Source organism: Coregonus clupeaformis, chromosome 8, assembly GCF_020615455.1.
Source record: "Coregonus clupeaformis isolate EN_2021a chromosome 8, ASM2061545v1, whole genome shotgun sequence".
In the NCBI taxonomy this organism is placed as follows: Eukaryota; Metazoa; Chordata; class Actinopteri; order Salmoniformes; family Salmonidae; genus Coregonus; species Coregonus clupeaformis.
Window position 1 is genome coordinate 37,507,062 of NC_059199.1, and position 16,283 is coordinate 37,523,344.

Sequence of the window (16,283 nt, forward strand, 5' to 3'; positions counted from 1 at the left end):
CTACTAAATTATTTTAGATATATTTAGGTATAATTCTTTATGGAATATTGTCTCCTGTTGTTTATACAATCTCACCACAATGAGCGTTATTTTACTTCGAAAAGCAGCAGTCTTTTTTTTGTGCAGTTTTCTACCATCCATTTGATCAGGTAAATTAAAAGATAAGACTGTTAATTGTCCATAGGTAATGGAAATCAGTTTTTTTTTTTTTTACTACAGTATTTGCAGAATGTTCTATTCATTATAAACAAGAAAATGTTGATCTATATACTGAACAATAATATAAACTATTTCAACCATTTTACTGAGTTACAGTTCATATAAGGAAATCAGTCAATTGAAATAAATAAATTAGGCCCTAATCTATGGATTTCACATGACTGGGCAGGGGCGCAGCCATGGGGTGGGCCTGGGAGGGCATAGGCCCACCCACTTGGAAGCCAGGCTCCCCCACTGGGGAGCCAAGCCCAGCTTATCAGAATACGTTTTTCCCCACAAAAGGGCTTTATTACAGACAGAAATACTCTTCAGTTTCATCAGCTGTCTGGGTGGCTGGTCTCAGACGATCCCGCAGGTGAAGAAGCCAGATGTGGAGGTCCTGGGCTGGTGTGGTTACACGTGGTCTGCGGTTGTGAGGCCAGTTGGATATACTGCCAAATTCTCTAAAACGACTGAGAAATTAAGATTCAAATCTCTGGCAACAGCTCTGGTGGACATTCCTGCAGTCAGCATTCCAATTGCATGCTCCCTCAAAACTTGAGACATCTGTGACATTGTTGACAAAACTGCACATTTTAGAGTGGCCTTTTAGTGTCCCCAGCACAAGGTGCACCTGTGTAATGATCATGCTGTTTAATTAGCTTCTTGATATGCCACACCTGTGGATGGATTATCTTGGCAAAGGAGAAATGCTCACTAATAGCAGTGTAAACAAAATGTTGCACAAAATTTGAGAGAAATAAGCTTTTTGTGCGTATGGAACATTTCTGGGATATTTTATTTCAGCTCATGAAACATGGGACCAACACCTTACATGTTGTGTTTATATTTGTATCAGTATATATTTTTTATCAAATTCGTTCTTTAGAATATGTAGTTAGTGGGTCAGACCAAAAAAAAATGATGGCATTGTAAAGGAATATAGGATCATTAAGAGGAGCCGGTAACCTATAAAGGGTCACCTGGGATGAGGTCATCTCCAAATCAAATAGAGTCACAGTGTACTAAGGAGGCATGCTGGGGCGGTGGCAAAGCGTCTCAGAGTAGGATTGCAGATCTAGGATCTGTTATGCCTTTTAAATCATATTGATTAGATCAGCTCTCCTACTCTGAGACACGTTGTGAATATGTGCTCTGGACCTCAACCAGCCTCCAGCCTCTCTGGCTCCCCATGCAACAATAGGTCAGACGATGATTCCAGCCTGGCTGTATTGTCAGGGTCTGCATGGGGCCGTGGGTAAAACAGCCCAACTCACTGAGGGGGTCCGCTGCCGGGTGCTCTCCCCTTCTCAGACTGGAGGAACAACAACCAGCCTTCCAGCCAAGACCCTCGAGAAACAGGAACCATAGAACCATGGGTCCTTATAGAGAGGTGTTATAGCTGGAATTATAACCACCCTGGATGATATAATGACAGACTGTTTCACCTCATGTTGACAAGTGACATTCAATAGTGAGGGGGAACAATCAAACCACCTACTCCTGTGAATGGAGTGGCAGGGCAGGACAGGGCTACTGTTGGACTGAAAACAGAATCTGGTGCATTCAACCATGCAAACACTCCTAAACACATGTAATGCTGTGATCCAGATGTGTCATGCATTATATCTGTGGGTAATACTAAGGTCGTTCACAGGTTTACAGGACTGAGGTCTATCATAGGAGACTCAGGGGTATTTGCCCACCCAGTAGGTTATATGGGGATCCTGGGGTATCCTACCAGGTGTGAGTGAGAGAAGACATGTTTGATCGGTGTTTGCATGTGTCCCAGGATGTGTCCATGCGCTAGGGTTGATGGGATTAACTGGAGAGGTTACACATCGTTCTCTCTGCATAGATTAATTCTGCTCTCGCTGCATTTCTCCCCTTCTCACTTCAGAGGTTCAAAGTGTGGGATGAGGGGCAGGGGAAGGGGAAGGGGAGGATGGGGTGGAGTATGGGGTGGGCTGTGTGTGTGTGTGGGGGGGGTCTCTTTCCTTCATTTGCGTTGCCACAGCTGGGATTCACTATACAGTCAACTTTGCTGGTTTTGAACACCATCCATGCCTTATAATGTGGATGACCATTATATCTATATTTTCTTGAAAGTATCATTCCCGCTCTCCACAATTGTCTCGGTAACTCAGCTGGTAGCCTTCTCTCCGTCCAGGTCAGAAGACAGAATGGTCAGAGGACAGAGGGGTCAGTCACAGTGACCCTTCAGTCAGTCAGGATTTGAACATTTTCTCTATGTACAGCTCCTCAGAAGACACCAAAGACATCAAGTTTCACCTTATGAACTCTAACCACTCTTTCATCAATAGACAGACCTGACTTTCTCAGGTCAATGTGCTCTACAAATTAGTCCTACTTCTAGTCACAAAACAGACAAATGCTTGTACATTATACACTTTTATTCTAATTTGGCAATTTTACTTATTTGTAATCCTTACTAACTGGTCTCCATGATTTTGAAATGCTTTCAAACTTGCTTTCAAAACATACATGGCCATTACATAACCAACCCTTAGATATCCAAACCATAAATGGGTACGTTGGAGGAGAGAAGGAATGAGTGAGAAAAGAGAGAGAGAGGTGCACTCCACCAAGATGAAGGGAGACAAGAAGAAAAGGGTAAATTACTGTTCCTTTCTTATGGAAATGGTAATGAAGTGGTGAGGGGCCCTGGAACAATAGGGGCCACAGGCAGCTTGAGCGTCACCGTGTAAACTGCTTCCTGTTAGGGACCATTTAAGCCCTTTAACTTTTACTGACTAACACGCCAACTACAAAGAGAGGGCCTCCCCATCAAAGACACACAGGAGCTGGTAGGGGCCTCAGAGGTCTGTTCAGTCCAGAAAGACAGACCTTTCCCAGGCCTGACCTGACTGACATCTATCAATAAATCTTTCTGAATCTAAATCAAATGATGCGGCAGTGCACCTTTTATGGGGGTTCTGATCTTCTTCTTTTTTTTTACAGCTTGTTTTTGAGAGCCTGCCTGAGTTGACACACAAATTCTTAAGGATGATTCTGCTATGAAGTATCTACCCACTTGTGTATATTTATCATTGCTATATAAAGCTGTTGTAATACCCAGCACATCTGGGTCATAGTGACACGACATCCACTTGATTGTGTTTTTCCATTTGTTTATCTTATTATAAGAGGCCGATACAGTTTCACTGCTCACTCACAAGTGTGGGTGAATACATGAACAGGCCGAAATCCACTGTTGCCTAGTACCAGTTCGATATTGCATTTCCTGTCCAAAATGACTGGATAGAGTGAATAATTGTTCTGGACAATCTATTTAGCTCATAACTGCTGTGTGTCTTTATTTGTGTGTATACAATACAACATGTAAAGTCCTGGGTGATGATAACGTAGAGTTGTATACAAGCAAACCACCTAGAATCTCAGCTAAACTTAAAGATCAGGACAAGGGCCAGTCAGTAACCGGCCAATAGGGGCAGTGTTGCGATCCTGATAGATTCCCTGACTCAAAGTGACTGTCTTGCCGCTGGATTGACCAGACAGTAGGGGGAGCTCTAGCGGGTGTAGCCTAAGGAAGGGGATTGATATAGAGAAGGCTCATGTTGTGGTACAAACCTGGATTAGGTGGTGGGACGGGGGTCTATCTATTATCCTTTAATGAGACCCTTTGATCTGGGGCTGTGTTTAGTGTTTGTACACCTGGGCTGCAGCACTAGCCTTGGATTGGTTGTCTACTCCTGCTGCTGGTAGTGGGGATGGGGGTAGATGGGTGGAGACTGGGTGGGGGGTGGGGGGGGCTGCCTGCGTTTTCCAGGTAGCACTTCTCAGTGAGTTGCTGCTGCTGCTGGCGTGGGAATGCAGTAAAAAGCCCCCAGCTCCGGCCCAACCCCTTTGTTTACCCCATTTTATAGTCTGCTGGCCTACAGCTTCTGGTTAGCCCCCTCAGACTGGCCAGACAGACAAGACTCTGGGCTGGTGCCCTGGCTGGCTCTTATCCTCGCTTTGGTTCTGGCTGCCCAGAGAGGAGCTCCTTCCTACGTGGAAAACCTGGGACACATATAGGGAAGCCGATCAGTCAAAAAAGGAGCACTTCTGTAGGGCATTGCCTCAGCAGTGTGTGTTCCAGCACTTTCTCTTTTAACAAAGATTAGCTAAAGATTACGTTCAACTACTCAGCAACAGACCATCTTAATCCATCTCCCCTATGTGTCCCAGGATTAACACCAGAAAACCATACAAATAAATGGTGTTGTTAGTCTGTTGTATGCCAGTGGCAACAAAGGCTTCTTAATAGATAAAAAATAAATCCTAATAGTTCATAGAACATTCATCAGTAGCTGACACCGTATCGTGTGAACATGTAATTTTGCATTTATAAAGAGGAAGTGATGCAACAGGAAGAGAGTGCTCAGTGATGTGTCTGCTCTGTGGGCTCACATCCCATCACTCTTCTGGGTAAATAACGTCCTCAGGGGTCTTGAAATCTGCTACCATTAATCCATGCATGATGGTGGTTAACACATTTTTATATTTGTCAGAGCTATCTGTCTGTGTGTCTGTGCTTCCGTCCTTTTGATCTCTCTCCATCCTGCCAGCTCATGTCCTTCCTTCCATACCTATAGTATGTAACCCAGCCACCTCATATCCAGTGGAAAGGGTGTTGGGTTCTTAGAGAAGGCAGTCAGGAAATCCAAACTATGACTTACCCACACATGACCAATGATCATGTGTGTGTGCGTGCTTGTGTGCGTGTGTGTGGGAGATGGCACAGCTGGGGGCTGGACTGAGCAGATTGAACCATGTTTTCTCACACACTAGTGTCTGCTGACCTCAGCTTTTCATATTAACACCAGGCAACACCAAACCCACTAAAACAGACTGAAAACAGAAACACACTCACAGACAGAGAGAGAGAGGGGGGGACAGACGGACGGACGGACGGACCGGCAGACAAGTTTCAGGAGACTAAATGGCTTGATGATATAGCCTCAGTAGAATAAGGATTTTCCTTAATCATATACCTGTAATTATTGTACTTTTTCCCTCTGAGATAGTATACAGGCCTGTGAGAATATAAATGCTATCAAAATATTATGAGAAGCTCACTCTCACATTCCAGCAGTGAACTATTTTACCTTGAAAATGTATGCACTCACTAACTGTAAGTCGCTCTGGATAAGAGCGTCTGCTAAATGACTAAAATGTAAATGGTCTGGTGTTCAGGTGCCAAACTAGTTACAGGGGCACCAGTGACACTGGGGAAAAAAGTTTTTCTGGAGCCCTCCTATACTTAAAAAATATTAGTCTATTTATATAGGACCTTCAGATTTACATTTTACATTTTAGTCATTTAGCAGACGCTCTTATACAGAGCGACTTACAGTTAGTGAGTGCATACATATATATATTTTTTTCATACTGGCCCCCCGTGGGAACACTTCTTGGTTAAACATGAGAAGAAAACATCTAATGAAACAACAGTGTGTTGCTAGGCTACCTGACATTACAAAAAGTAGTATATAAGACTGTGGCCCCGGCCGTATCCACTTCAAAAGTCAACATCTAAATAATCAATCCAAAGCCACAATCTGTGAATCTGTGTTTCAGCTCATTACAATGGTGGCTATGGACAGAAGGGATGGACGGTAGTCCTAGAAAAGTCATTGTTACTGTAAATATTGTATAAAGACATGTCAATGTATCAGGAAGTGCCATAATACTACAGAGTTGTGGTTACATTGTGTTGCATAAGAGACATCCCAAATACATTTCTGTGTGTGTCAACTCCCTACTTCCATCCCACGACCAGTACTGTATGTTTCACTATGTGAACATGCGTGGCAGATATAAAACTAGCTGTCAAGCGAACTATCAGTCAAGTCACAGTGGCCTAGCTATAGCTAATAGCTAGAGTCCTAGCTTTACCAAAGCTGAGCTTCTAACACCTTCCCTACTACAGTATCCTACTACAGTATCCCCAGTCAGAAGCAGCCACTCTACAGAGAAAGTTCATCATCTGTCGTGTCAAAGCTGAGCCTGAGCTGAGCTGGCATTAGCATCCCAAAGGTCCCAGGGTCTCATCTAGGGCGCCTCCACATCCACTAGGCTTCTAGAGGGTTGAGGGGGGTAGGGGTGGGGTAGGGATAAGGGGGGCAATCACTGTCTCCACTAATTATTTATATCCCTTTCAAAGGCCTTGGTGATTGGAAGAGGAAAGTTTAGATTTCCTGAACTTGTAACGGAAACGCAAAAGTGACAGACGGATCTTAGGGCTCAATCCACATCAGAGAGGGCTGGGGGGGAGGGGGTAAGGGACAGGGGTAGGAGGAGGGTTACGCTGTGGGTTTAGGAAAGGGAAGTGGCTATTGGTGTGTTTCACTCAGGTCCTATCTGTCCCTATGGACAACAACACCTTTGCTTAGTCACACAGAGCCACAGTTACACCAGTCACTAATAAAGTACCATTAAAATACAATACAACGACCGCAATAGAAACCCAAAACTCGCTCCACTCAAACCCACCTTGAATTATCGGTGATAAACAAAAGAAGAAAACACAGACAGATAGTTCTATGGTGGAGCTTGAAGAGGCTGGTGAAATGACAGTGGCATGGGAAGTAGCATGTACTTTCATGTTATTACAGTACTGTTATATGTGTTACCTTATATCCTGAAACAGACAAAGAGAGGAGGATGAAACACAAAAACAGGAAAATGAAGTCTGTGGTCACAGCAGATATACTATATGCGATGAGATCAGGAGGACCACTGAGTCTGAAATCTGTGAGAAAAGATAGATGGATTCAATGGTGTTCACACTAACTTATAGTAAAGCATCTTATAAAAGAAAATAACAATGAGGTTATTAGACTTTAATGTGACAAGAGACACAAACTTAAGTGTGTGTGTGTGTGTGTGTGTGTGTGTGTGTGTGTGTGTGTGTGTGTGTGTGTGTGTGTGTGTGTGTCTGTGTGTGTGTGTGTGTCTGGTGAGTTGTTTCTTCTTCTCAGGGCTGACTCATCCTCGTCTCTGTGTTTACTTATTTAGGCCAGTGAAGATGAAGACGAGGTCCTCTGGAAAATATGCCTGGCCTTATAACTGTCCCTTTGTGAAGCACCAGGCCTCTGTAATATTTCTCACCTAGGTGAGTGTGTGTTGATGCCTGAGGAGACTGGATGGTTTAACCCTCACGTCACCAATGGACCAGGCCAAGGAGATGATGGGAAACACAATTTGACAAATAACATTTACGTACACATTAGAAATTAAGGAATTACATGTATCTTATTTTCAGATGTATTATTGGTTGAGTAGAACAGCACCCATACAGTACAACTCAACACCAAGTTTTTATTTAAATACATAGGCCTAGAACCAAAAAGAAGTGAAACATGTTTTTAAAAATTGTTGCTAATGTATTGAAAATGAAATACAGAAATATCTAATTTATATAAGTATTCACACCCCTTACTTTGTTTCCATACCTGGATTGTGCAACATTTGCCCATTATACGTTTCAGAAATCTTAAAGTTCTGTCAAATTGGTTGTTGATCATTGCAAGACAACCATTTTCAGGTCTTGCCATAGATTTTCAAGTAGATATAAGTCAAAACTGTAAGCAACTCCAGTGTAGATTTGGCCTTGTGTTTTAGGTTATTGTCCTGCTGAAAGGTGCATTCATCTCCCAGACTGAACCAGGTTTTCTTCTAGGATTTTGCCTGTGCTTAGCTCCATTCCATTTCTTTTTTATCCTGAAAAACTCCCCAGTTCTTAACGATTACAAGCGTACCAATAACATGATAAAGCCACCACTATGCTTGAAAATATGGAGAGTGATACTCAGTAATGTGTTGTATTGGATTTGCCCCAAACATAACACTTTCTATTCATGACAAAAAGTGCATTGCTTTACCACAATGTTTTGCAGTATTACTTTAGTGTCATGTTGCAAACAGGATGCATATTTTGGAATAGTTTTTATTCTGTACAGGCTTCATACTTTTCACTCTGTCAATTAGGTTAGTATTGTGGAGTAGCTACAATGTTGTTGATCCATCCTCAGTTTTCTCCTATCACACCCATTGAACTCTGTAACTGTTTTAAAGTCACCATTGGCCTCATGGTGAAATCCCTGAGCGGTTTCCTTACTCTCTGGCAACTAAATTAGGAAGGATACCTGTATCTTTGTAGTGACTGGGTGTATTGATACACCACCCAAAGTGTAATTAATAACTTCACCATGATCAAAGGGATATTCAACGTCTGCTTTACCCATCTACCAACAGGTGCCCTTCCTTGCGAAGCATTGGAAAACCATTGGGTTTAAAATTCACTGCTCGACTGAGGGACCTTACAGATAATTCTATGTATAGGGTACAGAGATGAGGTAGTCATTCAAAAATCATGTTCAACACTATTATTGCACACATGCAACTTATTATGTGACTTGTTAAGCACATTTTTACTCCTGAACTTATTTAGGCTTGTCATAACAAAGGGGTTGAATACTTATTGACTCAAGACATTTCAGCTTAAATTTTTTTATTAATTTGTAAACATTTCTCTAAACATAATTCCACTTTGACATTATGGGTTAATATGTGTAGGCCAGTGACCAAAAATAGATATGTAATCAATTTTAAATTCAGGCTGTAACACAACAAAATGTGGAAAAAGTCAAGGGGTGTGAATACTTTCTGAAGGCACTGTAAATTATTATTGTTGTGTGTGTGTGTGTGTGTGTGTGTGTGTGTGTGTGTGTGTGTGTGTGTGTGTGTGTGTGTACGTGTCGGGGTTGGGGGAGAATAGTGAGGAGCGGAGACAGAGGGCCTGGTCGGGATGGAGAACAGTCCTGTATTATGTAGCTGGTGGTGAAATTCTCTCTCTCTCTTCTCAGGCCTCAAAATAAAGAGGGGGAAAAGGAAGAGGCAGCTGAATGATATGGGATGGAAAGGTGTGAGAGAACCCCTTTACATTTATGACCTCTGTAGAGCTGCAGGAAGTGGAGTAGTAAACTGGAGTCACGCTCCACAGAACCCACTCAATTCCAAGTACATCACAGAGCCTGAGACAGAGCAGACAGGAACACAAGAACACACAGACCCACTGTATTCTGCCTCCCTCAGGATCAGTGGTAACTGTTAGACCTAATATAACCTTCATACACCAGGAAAGACTTTAGCCACACAAGTTCCCTCCTAAATCTTCTGACATTATAGGGAGGGACACAGGTTCAAGGCCTCACCTGTCTTGAAATTAACATATAACATTTGGAGGGATCTTCAGGAAACCACATGTAAAAAATAAATTGAATAAAATGGATAAGAAGATAAACTGGAAAAAAATATGAAATTATGATAATTAATATCAGTATAATTTCTAAGTAGGCCTATATATACAGCAACACATTAGGCTACAGACATTGCTCAAGACCATGGTATCAGGATGAGAAAAAAAGGGCCATAAGCAGATAATTTGGTATAGGGTACAATTATTAATCCCCTATAATCTCAATCCCCGATCTTAATGATAAAGAAGTCTAATACTTTTACAATGAAGTGTGAATAAATGTTTCCTCGATGTTAGTGAGAGTGAATGTGAGATCAGAAACAGACTGGCGGCCCCATTATGCAGATCTCCGATGTCACCTCGGGGCTATCCACACTTCGCCAAGTACAGGAACAGAGGAACAGCCTAATGGCCCGGCCACAGTCAACACTACACTTCTCACGTGTGTATTTGGGACAACAAAAGATTAGCATTATTCGCAAATATACAACTTAGTTCAAAGGCACAGTGGCTGCAGCCAGTTGCCCTGTCTCTTCCCTTCTTTTGTTTTTATTTAAATATTCAAAAAACTTTGTTTGGCCTAATCATCCAACGATGTTTTTTCCCATCTGACAAATAGATGATATAGCATAGGATACTAATCAACTATTTTTAATTCCATAAACATATTGTGTATTATTGGCAATAAGGCCTAATCACATGTATTTTTTTCGTTAGAGGGTCATTTAAGATAAATAAGGAATGTATGAAATATGAACAGCTCTGAAATGTATTACACTATGCAAAAGTAAACGAATATCCAAACAATTTTAGAAAATGCATAGGCCTAGGTCATGTAGGCGAAAAACCTAAAGGAAAATGCAATGAATACGTTATTCTTATTCAGACATGACCCTGTTTAAAGTGGGCCTAGAGGCCTATAGGTAAATGTATTAATTTTGTATTGACGCAGTTATGGTGGGCCTTTTTGCATTGGGGACATCGAGGAGACGCTCGAAACGAGACCGTTAAGCCATCGGGGCGTGGTCTAGAACGCAACGCCACGCCCTTGTCCCCATGTGGTCCCTGGGGGGCCTTATATGATCAGGCCTTGGGTTCCGAAGCCAGTAGTACTTATCTCACTGTCAAAACTAATCTTCAAACAGTGAATCCTATTCTAACGGTACATTTCGCGGAACTCCACAAGAACTCATCCTATAGGAAATATGACTTCAAACTCCGACCAGCGGCTGGACCACCTTCTGAGCGTGGTGGAGAACGAGTTTCAGAAGGGCAGCGAGAAAGGAGATGCCTTGGAGAGGGATATTAAACTGGGACTAGAAGACGCAGAATTATGGACCAAGTTTAAAGAACTAACCAACGAAATGATCGTCACCAAGACTGGCAGGTAGGCTATGGTTGGTTTTTGCTGTTAGCTACGGATCAAAATGAGGCCTTCGAGGCCTACTGGCCTGCCTCGCTAAAAGCAAAGTTTATCTGGAGAGATCGTAGCGCGCATTTACGCACGACTTTACAAAGTTAAACGTTACTGATGCGCACAGGTTAGATCTGCAACAGGCATGTTCAGCCTTTTAGAATAGTCTAGATGAGAGGGTGTTGGCCAGGCAATAGGCCATATCTATACTTTACTGCTACAACTTGAATACCATGTCAAGAATTAGGCATAACGCGCAACGGTCGTCAAATCGTATAAAACCTATTATTAAGATAAAGTAACAGGCCCAGAAGTGGCACCCATTTTAATGCAAATATATCTATGTCAAATAATTCATTTATAAAGATCAACGGCTGAGCCAACATAACATAATATTTGGGCTTGCTTAGGCTATATGTTTATTTAACAACTTTATTTTAACCTACAGGCGGATGTTTCCAGTGCTCAGAGCGAATGTGAGCGGCTTGGACCCCAACGCCATGTACTCAGTCCTCTTGGACTTCGTGGCTGCAGACAACAATCGGTGGAAGTACGTGAACGGCGAGTGGGTTCCCGGTGGCAAGCCCGAGCCACAGAGCCCTAGCTGCGTCTACATCCACCCAGACTCGCCTAACTTCGGAGCGCACTGGATGAAAGCACCTGTTTCATTCAGCAAAGTCAAACTGTCCAATAAACTCAACGGAGGAGGACAGGTAAGGCCCCGATTTGTTTTGTCGTCTTCTGGGTTCGTATTTGTAGTACGCTTATTCATTATTATGTAAATCAATTTAAAGTCAACTTGGTAGGCTAGGTCAGATTGCCCAGCTCTCTCAGAGCTAATGATGCTCTACCCTGCTGTGCTGAATTACAAAGTTAGGCCTTTTCTGGGGAAAAACGGTGTTCATTTCATGGCAAATCAACTTCACAATGTTTTATTAGGCCTCTGTAGGCCCATTGCACATTGCTATCTTATTCATTTGGGGTGTGTGTTTTAGATATTTTTTTGTTTTAGATAAAAAAAATGTATTATGCTTTATTGTGATATTATTAAAATAATGTATAATTTATATCTAGATCATGCTGAACTCTCTGCACAAGTATGAGCCCAGAATACACATTGTGAAGGTTGGAGGGATACAGAAGATGATCAGTAGCCAGTCTTTCCCCGAGACTCAGTTCATCGCTGTCACTGCTTACCAGAACGAAGAGGTCAGTTGGCCTGAATAACACAGTCACAGAGATAATCATTGTTCACAATAATAAACATTATATTGTGTTCAGCTTACAGTGAATGAAGAAAGTGCTTTTAATTGTCATATTTATGTACCTTCTAGATAACTGCATTGAAGATCAAACACAATCCATTCGCTAAAGCTTTCCTCGATGCCAAAGAGAGGTGAGAGGAAGAGACTGATATTGTGTCAGCAATATGATGATGCTTTGTTCTGTATTTATTTTATTTTATGTGTGAATTCTGATGTTCTGCTTACAATTTTAGGAGCGACCATAAAGACATGCCAGACCATGGTGGAGACAGTCAACAGTCTGGTTATTCTCAACGTAAGTCTTCTCTTCAGTTCAGCAACATCAACCACATTAGAAAAGCTATTTCTATATCTCTCCATTTCAATTCCAACAATCAAACCAAGTCATTATATGTGACATAATTTTCCAACAAACTTTTCTTAAACGTTCAGAAAACAATTATCATCATCATCATACATCTTGATGTGCATTAACCGAACCATTTTGTCTCTTCTCTCCCTCCAGTTGGTGGTTGGTTTCTACCTGGTAACGGTCCTATGTGCCCCAGCAGCAGCCCCCCTCCGTTCAGCGGGGCCCCTGGCTACTCCTCAGGGTCCTACTGTGAGAGGTACTCCAGCCTGAGGGGCCACAGGGCCGCCCCCTACCCCAGCCACTACCCACACCGCTCCACCAGCTCAAGTAAGACCATCCTCTACCCAACCCAGCACTCTGGGAATCCACTGTTTACTGTTTATTCTGATCACTAGTCAGACACATAGGTATAGATTACAGCATGGTGGTTTCATGGATTTCAAGATGTTGGTTAAAAAATGTTTGAGAAATCTCCCCTGAAGGAAATGCATTGTTTTGATCAGAGAAATGTTTGTATGCTGTTTTTAGTAATTTCTCTATGTACTTTATTGTTTAGACAACTACATGGACAATTCGTCGGGAGCCCTGCCCCCCCATGACAGCTGGTCAGCCCTGCAGATCCCTAACTCCACTGGGATGGGAACCCTGGCCCACACCAGCAACTCCGCATCCAACTCCAGGTATGGCAATACATGGTCATAGTTGATCATATATATGTTTCTGATATCACTGTTTAGTTTTCAGTACTTTCCTGACTACATGACTTGATCAGGAACATTCTGGGCCCTAGGCCTAAACCTTTACTAGGCCCAGATCTCTTCCTGGTTAGAAAAAAACTCATACTCTAAACCCATTCTCTCTTTTCTCTCTCTCTCTCTCTCTCTCTCTCTCTCTCTCTCTCTCTCTCTCTCTCTCTCTCTCTCTCTCTCTCTCTCTCTCTCTCTCTCTCTCTCTCTCTCTCTCTCTCTCTCTCTCTCTCTCTCTCTCTCTCTCTCTCTCTCTCTCTCTCTCTCTCTCTCTCTCTCTCTCTCTCTCTCTCTCTCTCTCTCTCTCTCTCTCTCTCTCTCTCTCTCTCTCTCTCTCTCTCTCTCTCTCTCTCTCTCTCTCTCTCTCTCTCTCTCTCTCTCTCTCTCTCTCTCTCTCTCTCTCTTACAGCCAGTATCCCAGCCTGTGGTCTGTTGCCGGGACGGCCCTAACTCCTTCCGGCTCCGCCTCTGGTTCAATCGCTGGCGGCCTGACCAGCCAGTTCCTGCGAGGCTCCTCCTACACAGGCCTAACCTCCTCCCTGCCTGTATCCTCACCATCCTCCATGTACGACCCCAGCCTTAGCGAGGTGGGTGTAGGAGTGGGCGAGGCCCAGTTCGAAAGCTCCATCGCCAGGCTCACTGCCTCCTGGGCACCCGTGGCTCAGAGCTACTGAGCACAATGCTTCCATAGCCATTGACTCTCCTCAACCACCATCCTGCTCCACATCACCACCATCTCCTCTCTACTGCCTGACTATCAGCTAGGAAACCTTTGGGTTGAAGCAGTACATGTGGACAGCAACGCCTGTGAAAGGCAGAGAGTCAACTCAGAAGAAGATCTATCTGAAGCAGAGCGATTTAGGGTCCTCTCAGGCCTTGTGTTTTACCAACATGACATGGTTGGTCTTCCATTCCAAAAACCCTAGGCATTCTAAGCCTAAGTCCATAGGTTGCCATTCTGAAGTTACATTGGGAGTTTCCTTCACTCTCTCCAAGGTGCAGTTAAAAGCCAAAGACAATCTGAATATACTTCCTCTACAATTGTTCCAGTTGCTGGTGTGTTACTGTTGTCGTGTCCTTCAGTACAGACACAGTACACCAAGACAATCGTACGCTGGCGGAAGACAATCAGGATCACTAGCTACCCAAAGCTAAGTTTATGAAGTAACCCCCTCAACTTTACTAAAGGGGCCAATCCTTATGTTTGACTGTTTATTGTTAAAATTAGTTTAGTTATTATTATAATACAGATAAATAAGATGAAATAATCTGTTGATCTAACATAAAAAAATGTATATGTGTGTATATAAAATAAATTAACGTCCATTTTCATTGTTAGCCGTTTACATGTAACTGTTTTGGATCCAGTGTCAGTGTGTTGCTTTTCGTGGCCTGAAGGAAAAGAAAGAAGGAAAGAATGAAAGAAAGAAGTGTATTGTATCCTCCCACAGTAGCCCAGGAGAAAGCACAGGTGTCTCTCCTCTTTCGCTCTGTGTACATTCCCTCCCTGCCAATAATATGTACATATCTATTCTATTTGTATTTGTTGGACTCATTGGGAGTTTATGTTTATTTATGTCATTTTAATAATAAATTAAAAGTTCCTTTGTTTTCTCAAATATGACTTCAGTGTGTCAATTACAGTCACATTCACTGTCAATGAAATGAGCCATGGCATGCACTACCTTAGCTTCTTCTTACCCACCACATTACTGTGTCTACAATCATACAATTTCCATTTCCTAAAAGGTGAAGAGGGATTGAATCTATACATTTCAGCCCATGTCATATTTAAGTTTATAATATAAAACTGCAAGCCAAAGACTGAGCCCATGTCGGCATGAAAGCATAAATAATATTTCTCAGGACTAAGGTGAATACATAGCCTACTTCAGCTGGCATTCATTACCACAGATACATCTTGTTTTATAACCTTTCACAACTCACAACTCAAATAGAACTCTCACACAGTCCACACAAGCAAACGAGAAGCAGGCCAGTTTTTCATAAAGAGCCAAATTGTGAGGAAATAACTGTTGAAAATAAGACCTTGCCAAAGTACTATGGTTATCACACATAACCTACACAGTACCTATCACACATTGCCTACACTGATGTTGTGGTCTCCTGCACCCAAATTCAATCATCTTTTGAGGCTGCTGGATGGAGTGTTTTATAAATACTAGTGCCAACACAGCTATGCTAAGTGAATCGTCTTGTGTAATTGATATGACACGTAGAGACGGAACCATTCAGGTTGAGGAATCCTTCTGAGGGGTTTCCATCGCTGACGCGTCTTTGTGACAATCTTCATGAAGGTGTGACACACGGCTAACACGTTTAGAATTCCCTGGCTGTCATTAAACAAAAAAAGTATATGAACCCCAAATGCCGTATGCCAACAGGCCAGACTGCCTCGCACCAGGGAGAGAATTAAAATGGAAAGCAACAACGCCTCAAAGCTTTATTTAGAACTTTAACTCTCCATTTTCATGGTTGTTTTGCTTTATGTGTCCCTGAAATGTACATTTCTCATATCGTGTCTTCTAGTGTATTGGGTGAAGCGGGTCAATCTAATTTGGACCATATCATCCTCTCATTTCCCCAACAATAAACCATTTGTATTATACTGTAGCTAATGGCAGAGCAGGGAAGCCAACCTGGGTCACTAGTGTGAAAGGCAAACACCCTACGCATCATGCCAATAGGGTTAACCCACTTGGTGGGAATTGTAATGTTTCTTATATAGCGAGAATTGCTACACTGCCCCTTCTGAAAAGGAAGGCACGTCCCCGTGCCTCGACTACTCAGACCCCTTACATGTCCGGGCCGTGCGTTCCGATGGCCACCATCCCACTTCTAACACCAATGTAGCGAATGGCAGGGCAGGGAAGTGAACCTAGGTCGCTGGTGTGAAAGTCAAACACCGCCAATAGGGTTAACTCACTTGGTGGGAATCGTAACGTGGCTCATATAGCGTGGATCACTACAATACCATGGACACCCATCATAGGTATACACA

The 16,283-nt window shown here is 42.7% G+C and overlaps 1 protein-coding gene across 1 annotated transcript; it reads left to right on the forward strand.

Moving 5' to 3' along the window:
- Positions 1-10,607: 10,607 nt before the first annotated feature.
- On the forward strand, positions 10,608-14,860 carry LOC121572916 (T-box transcription factor T-A). Its single transcript, XM_041884950.1, has 8 exons — positions 10,608-10,871; positions 11,347-11,611; positions 11,973-12,107; positions 12,233-12,294; positions 12,397-12,458; positions 12,669-12,842; positions 13,072-13,195; positions 13,671-14,860. Exons 1-8 carry the CDS (start codon positions 10,690-10,692, stop codon positions 13,933-13,935), a joined length of 1,269 nt encoding a protein of 422 aa, XP_041740884.1. The 5' UTR covers positions 10,608-10,689; the 3' UTR covers positions 13,936-14,860.
- The last annotated feature ends 1,423 nt before the right edge of the window (positions 14,861-16,283 follow it).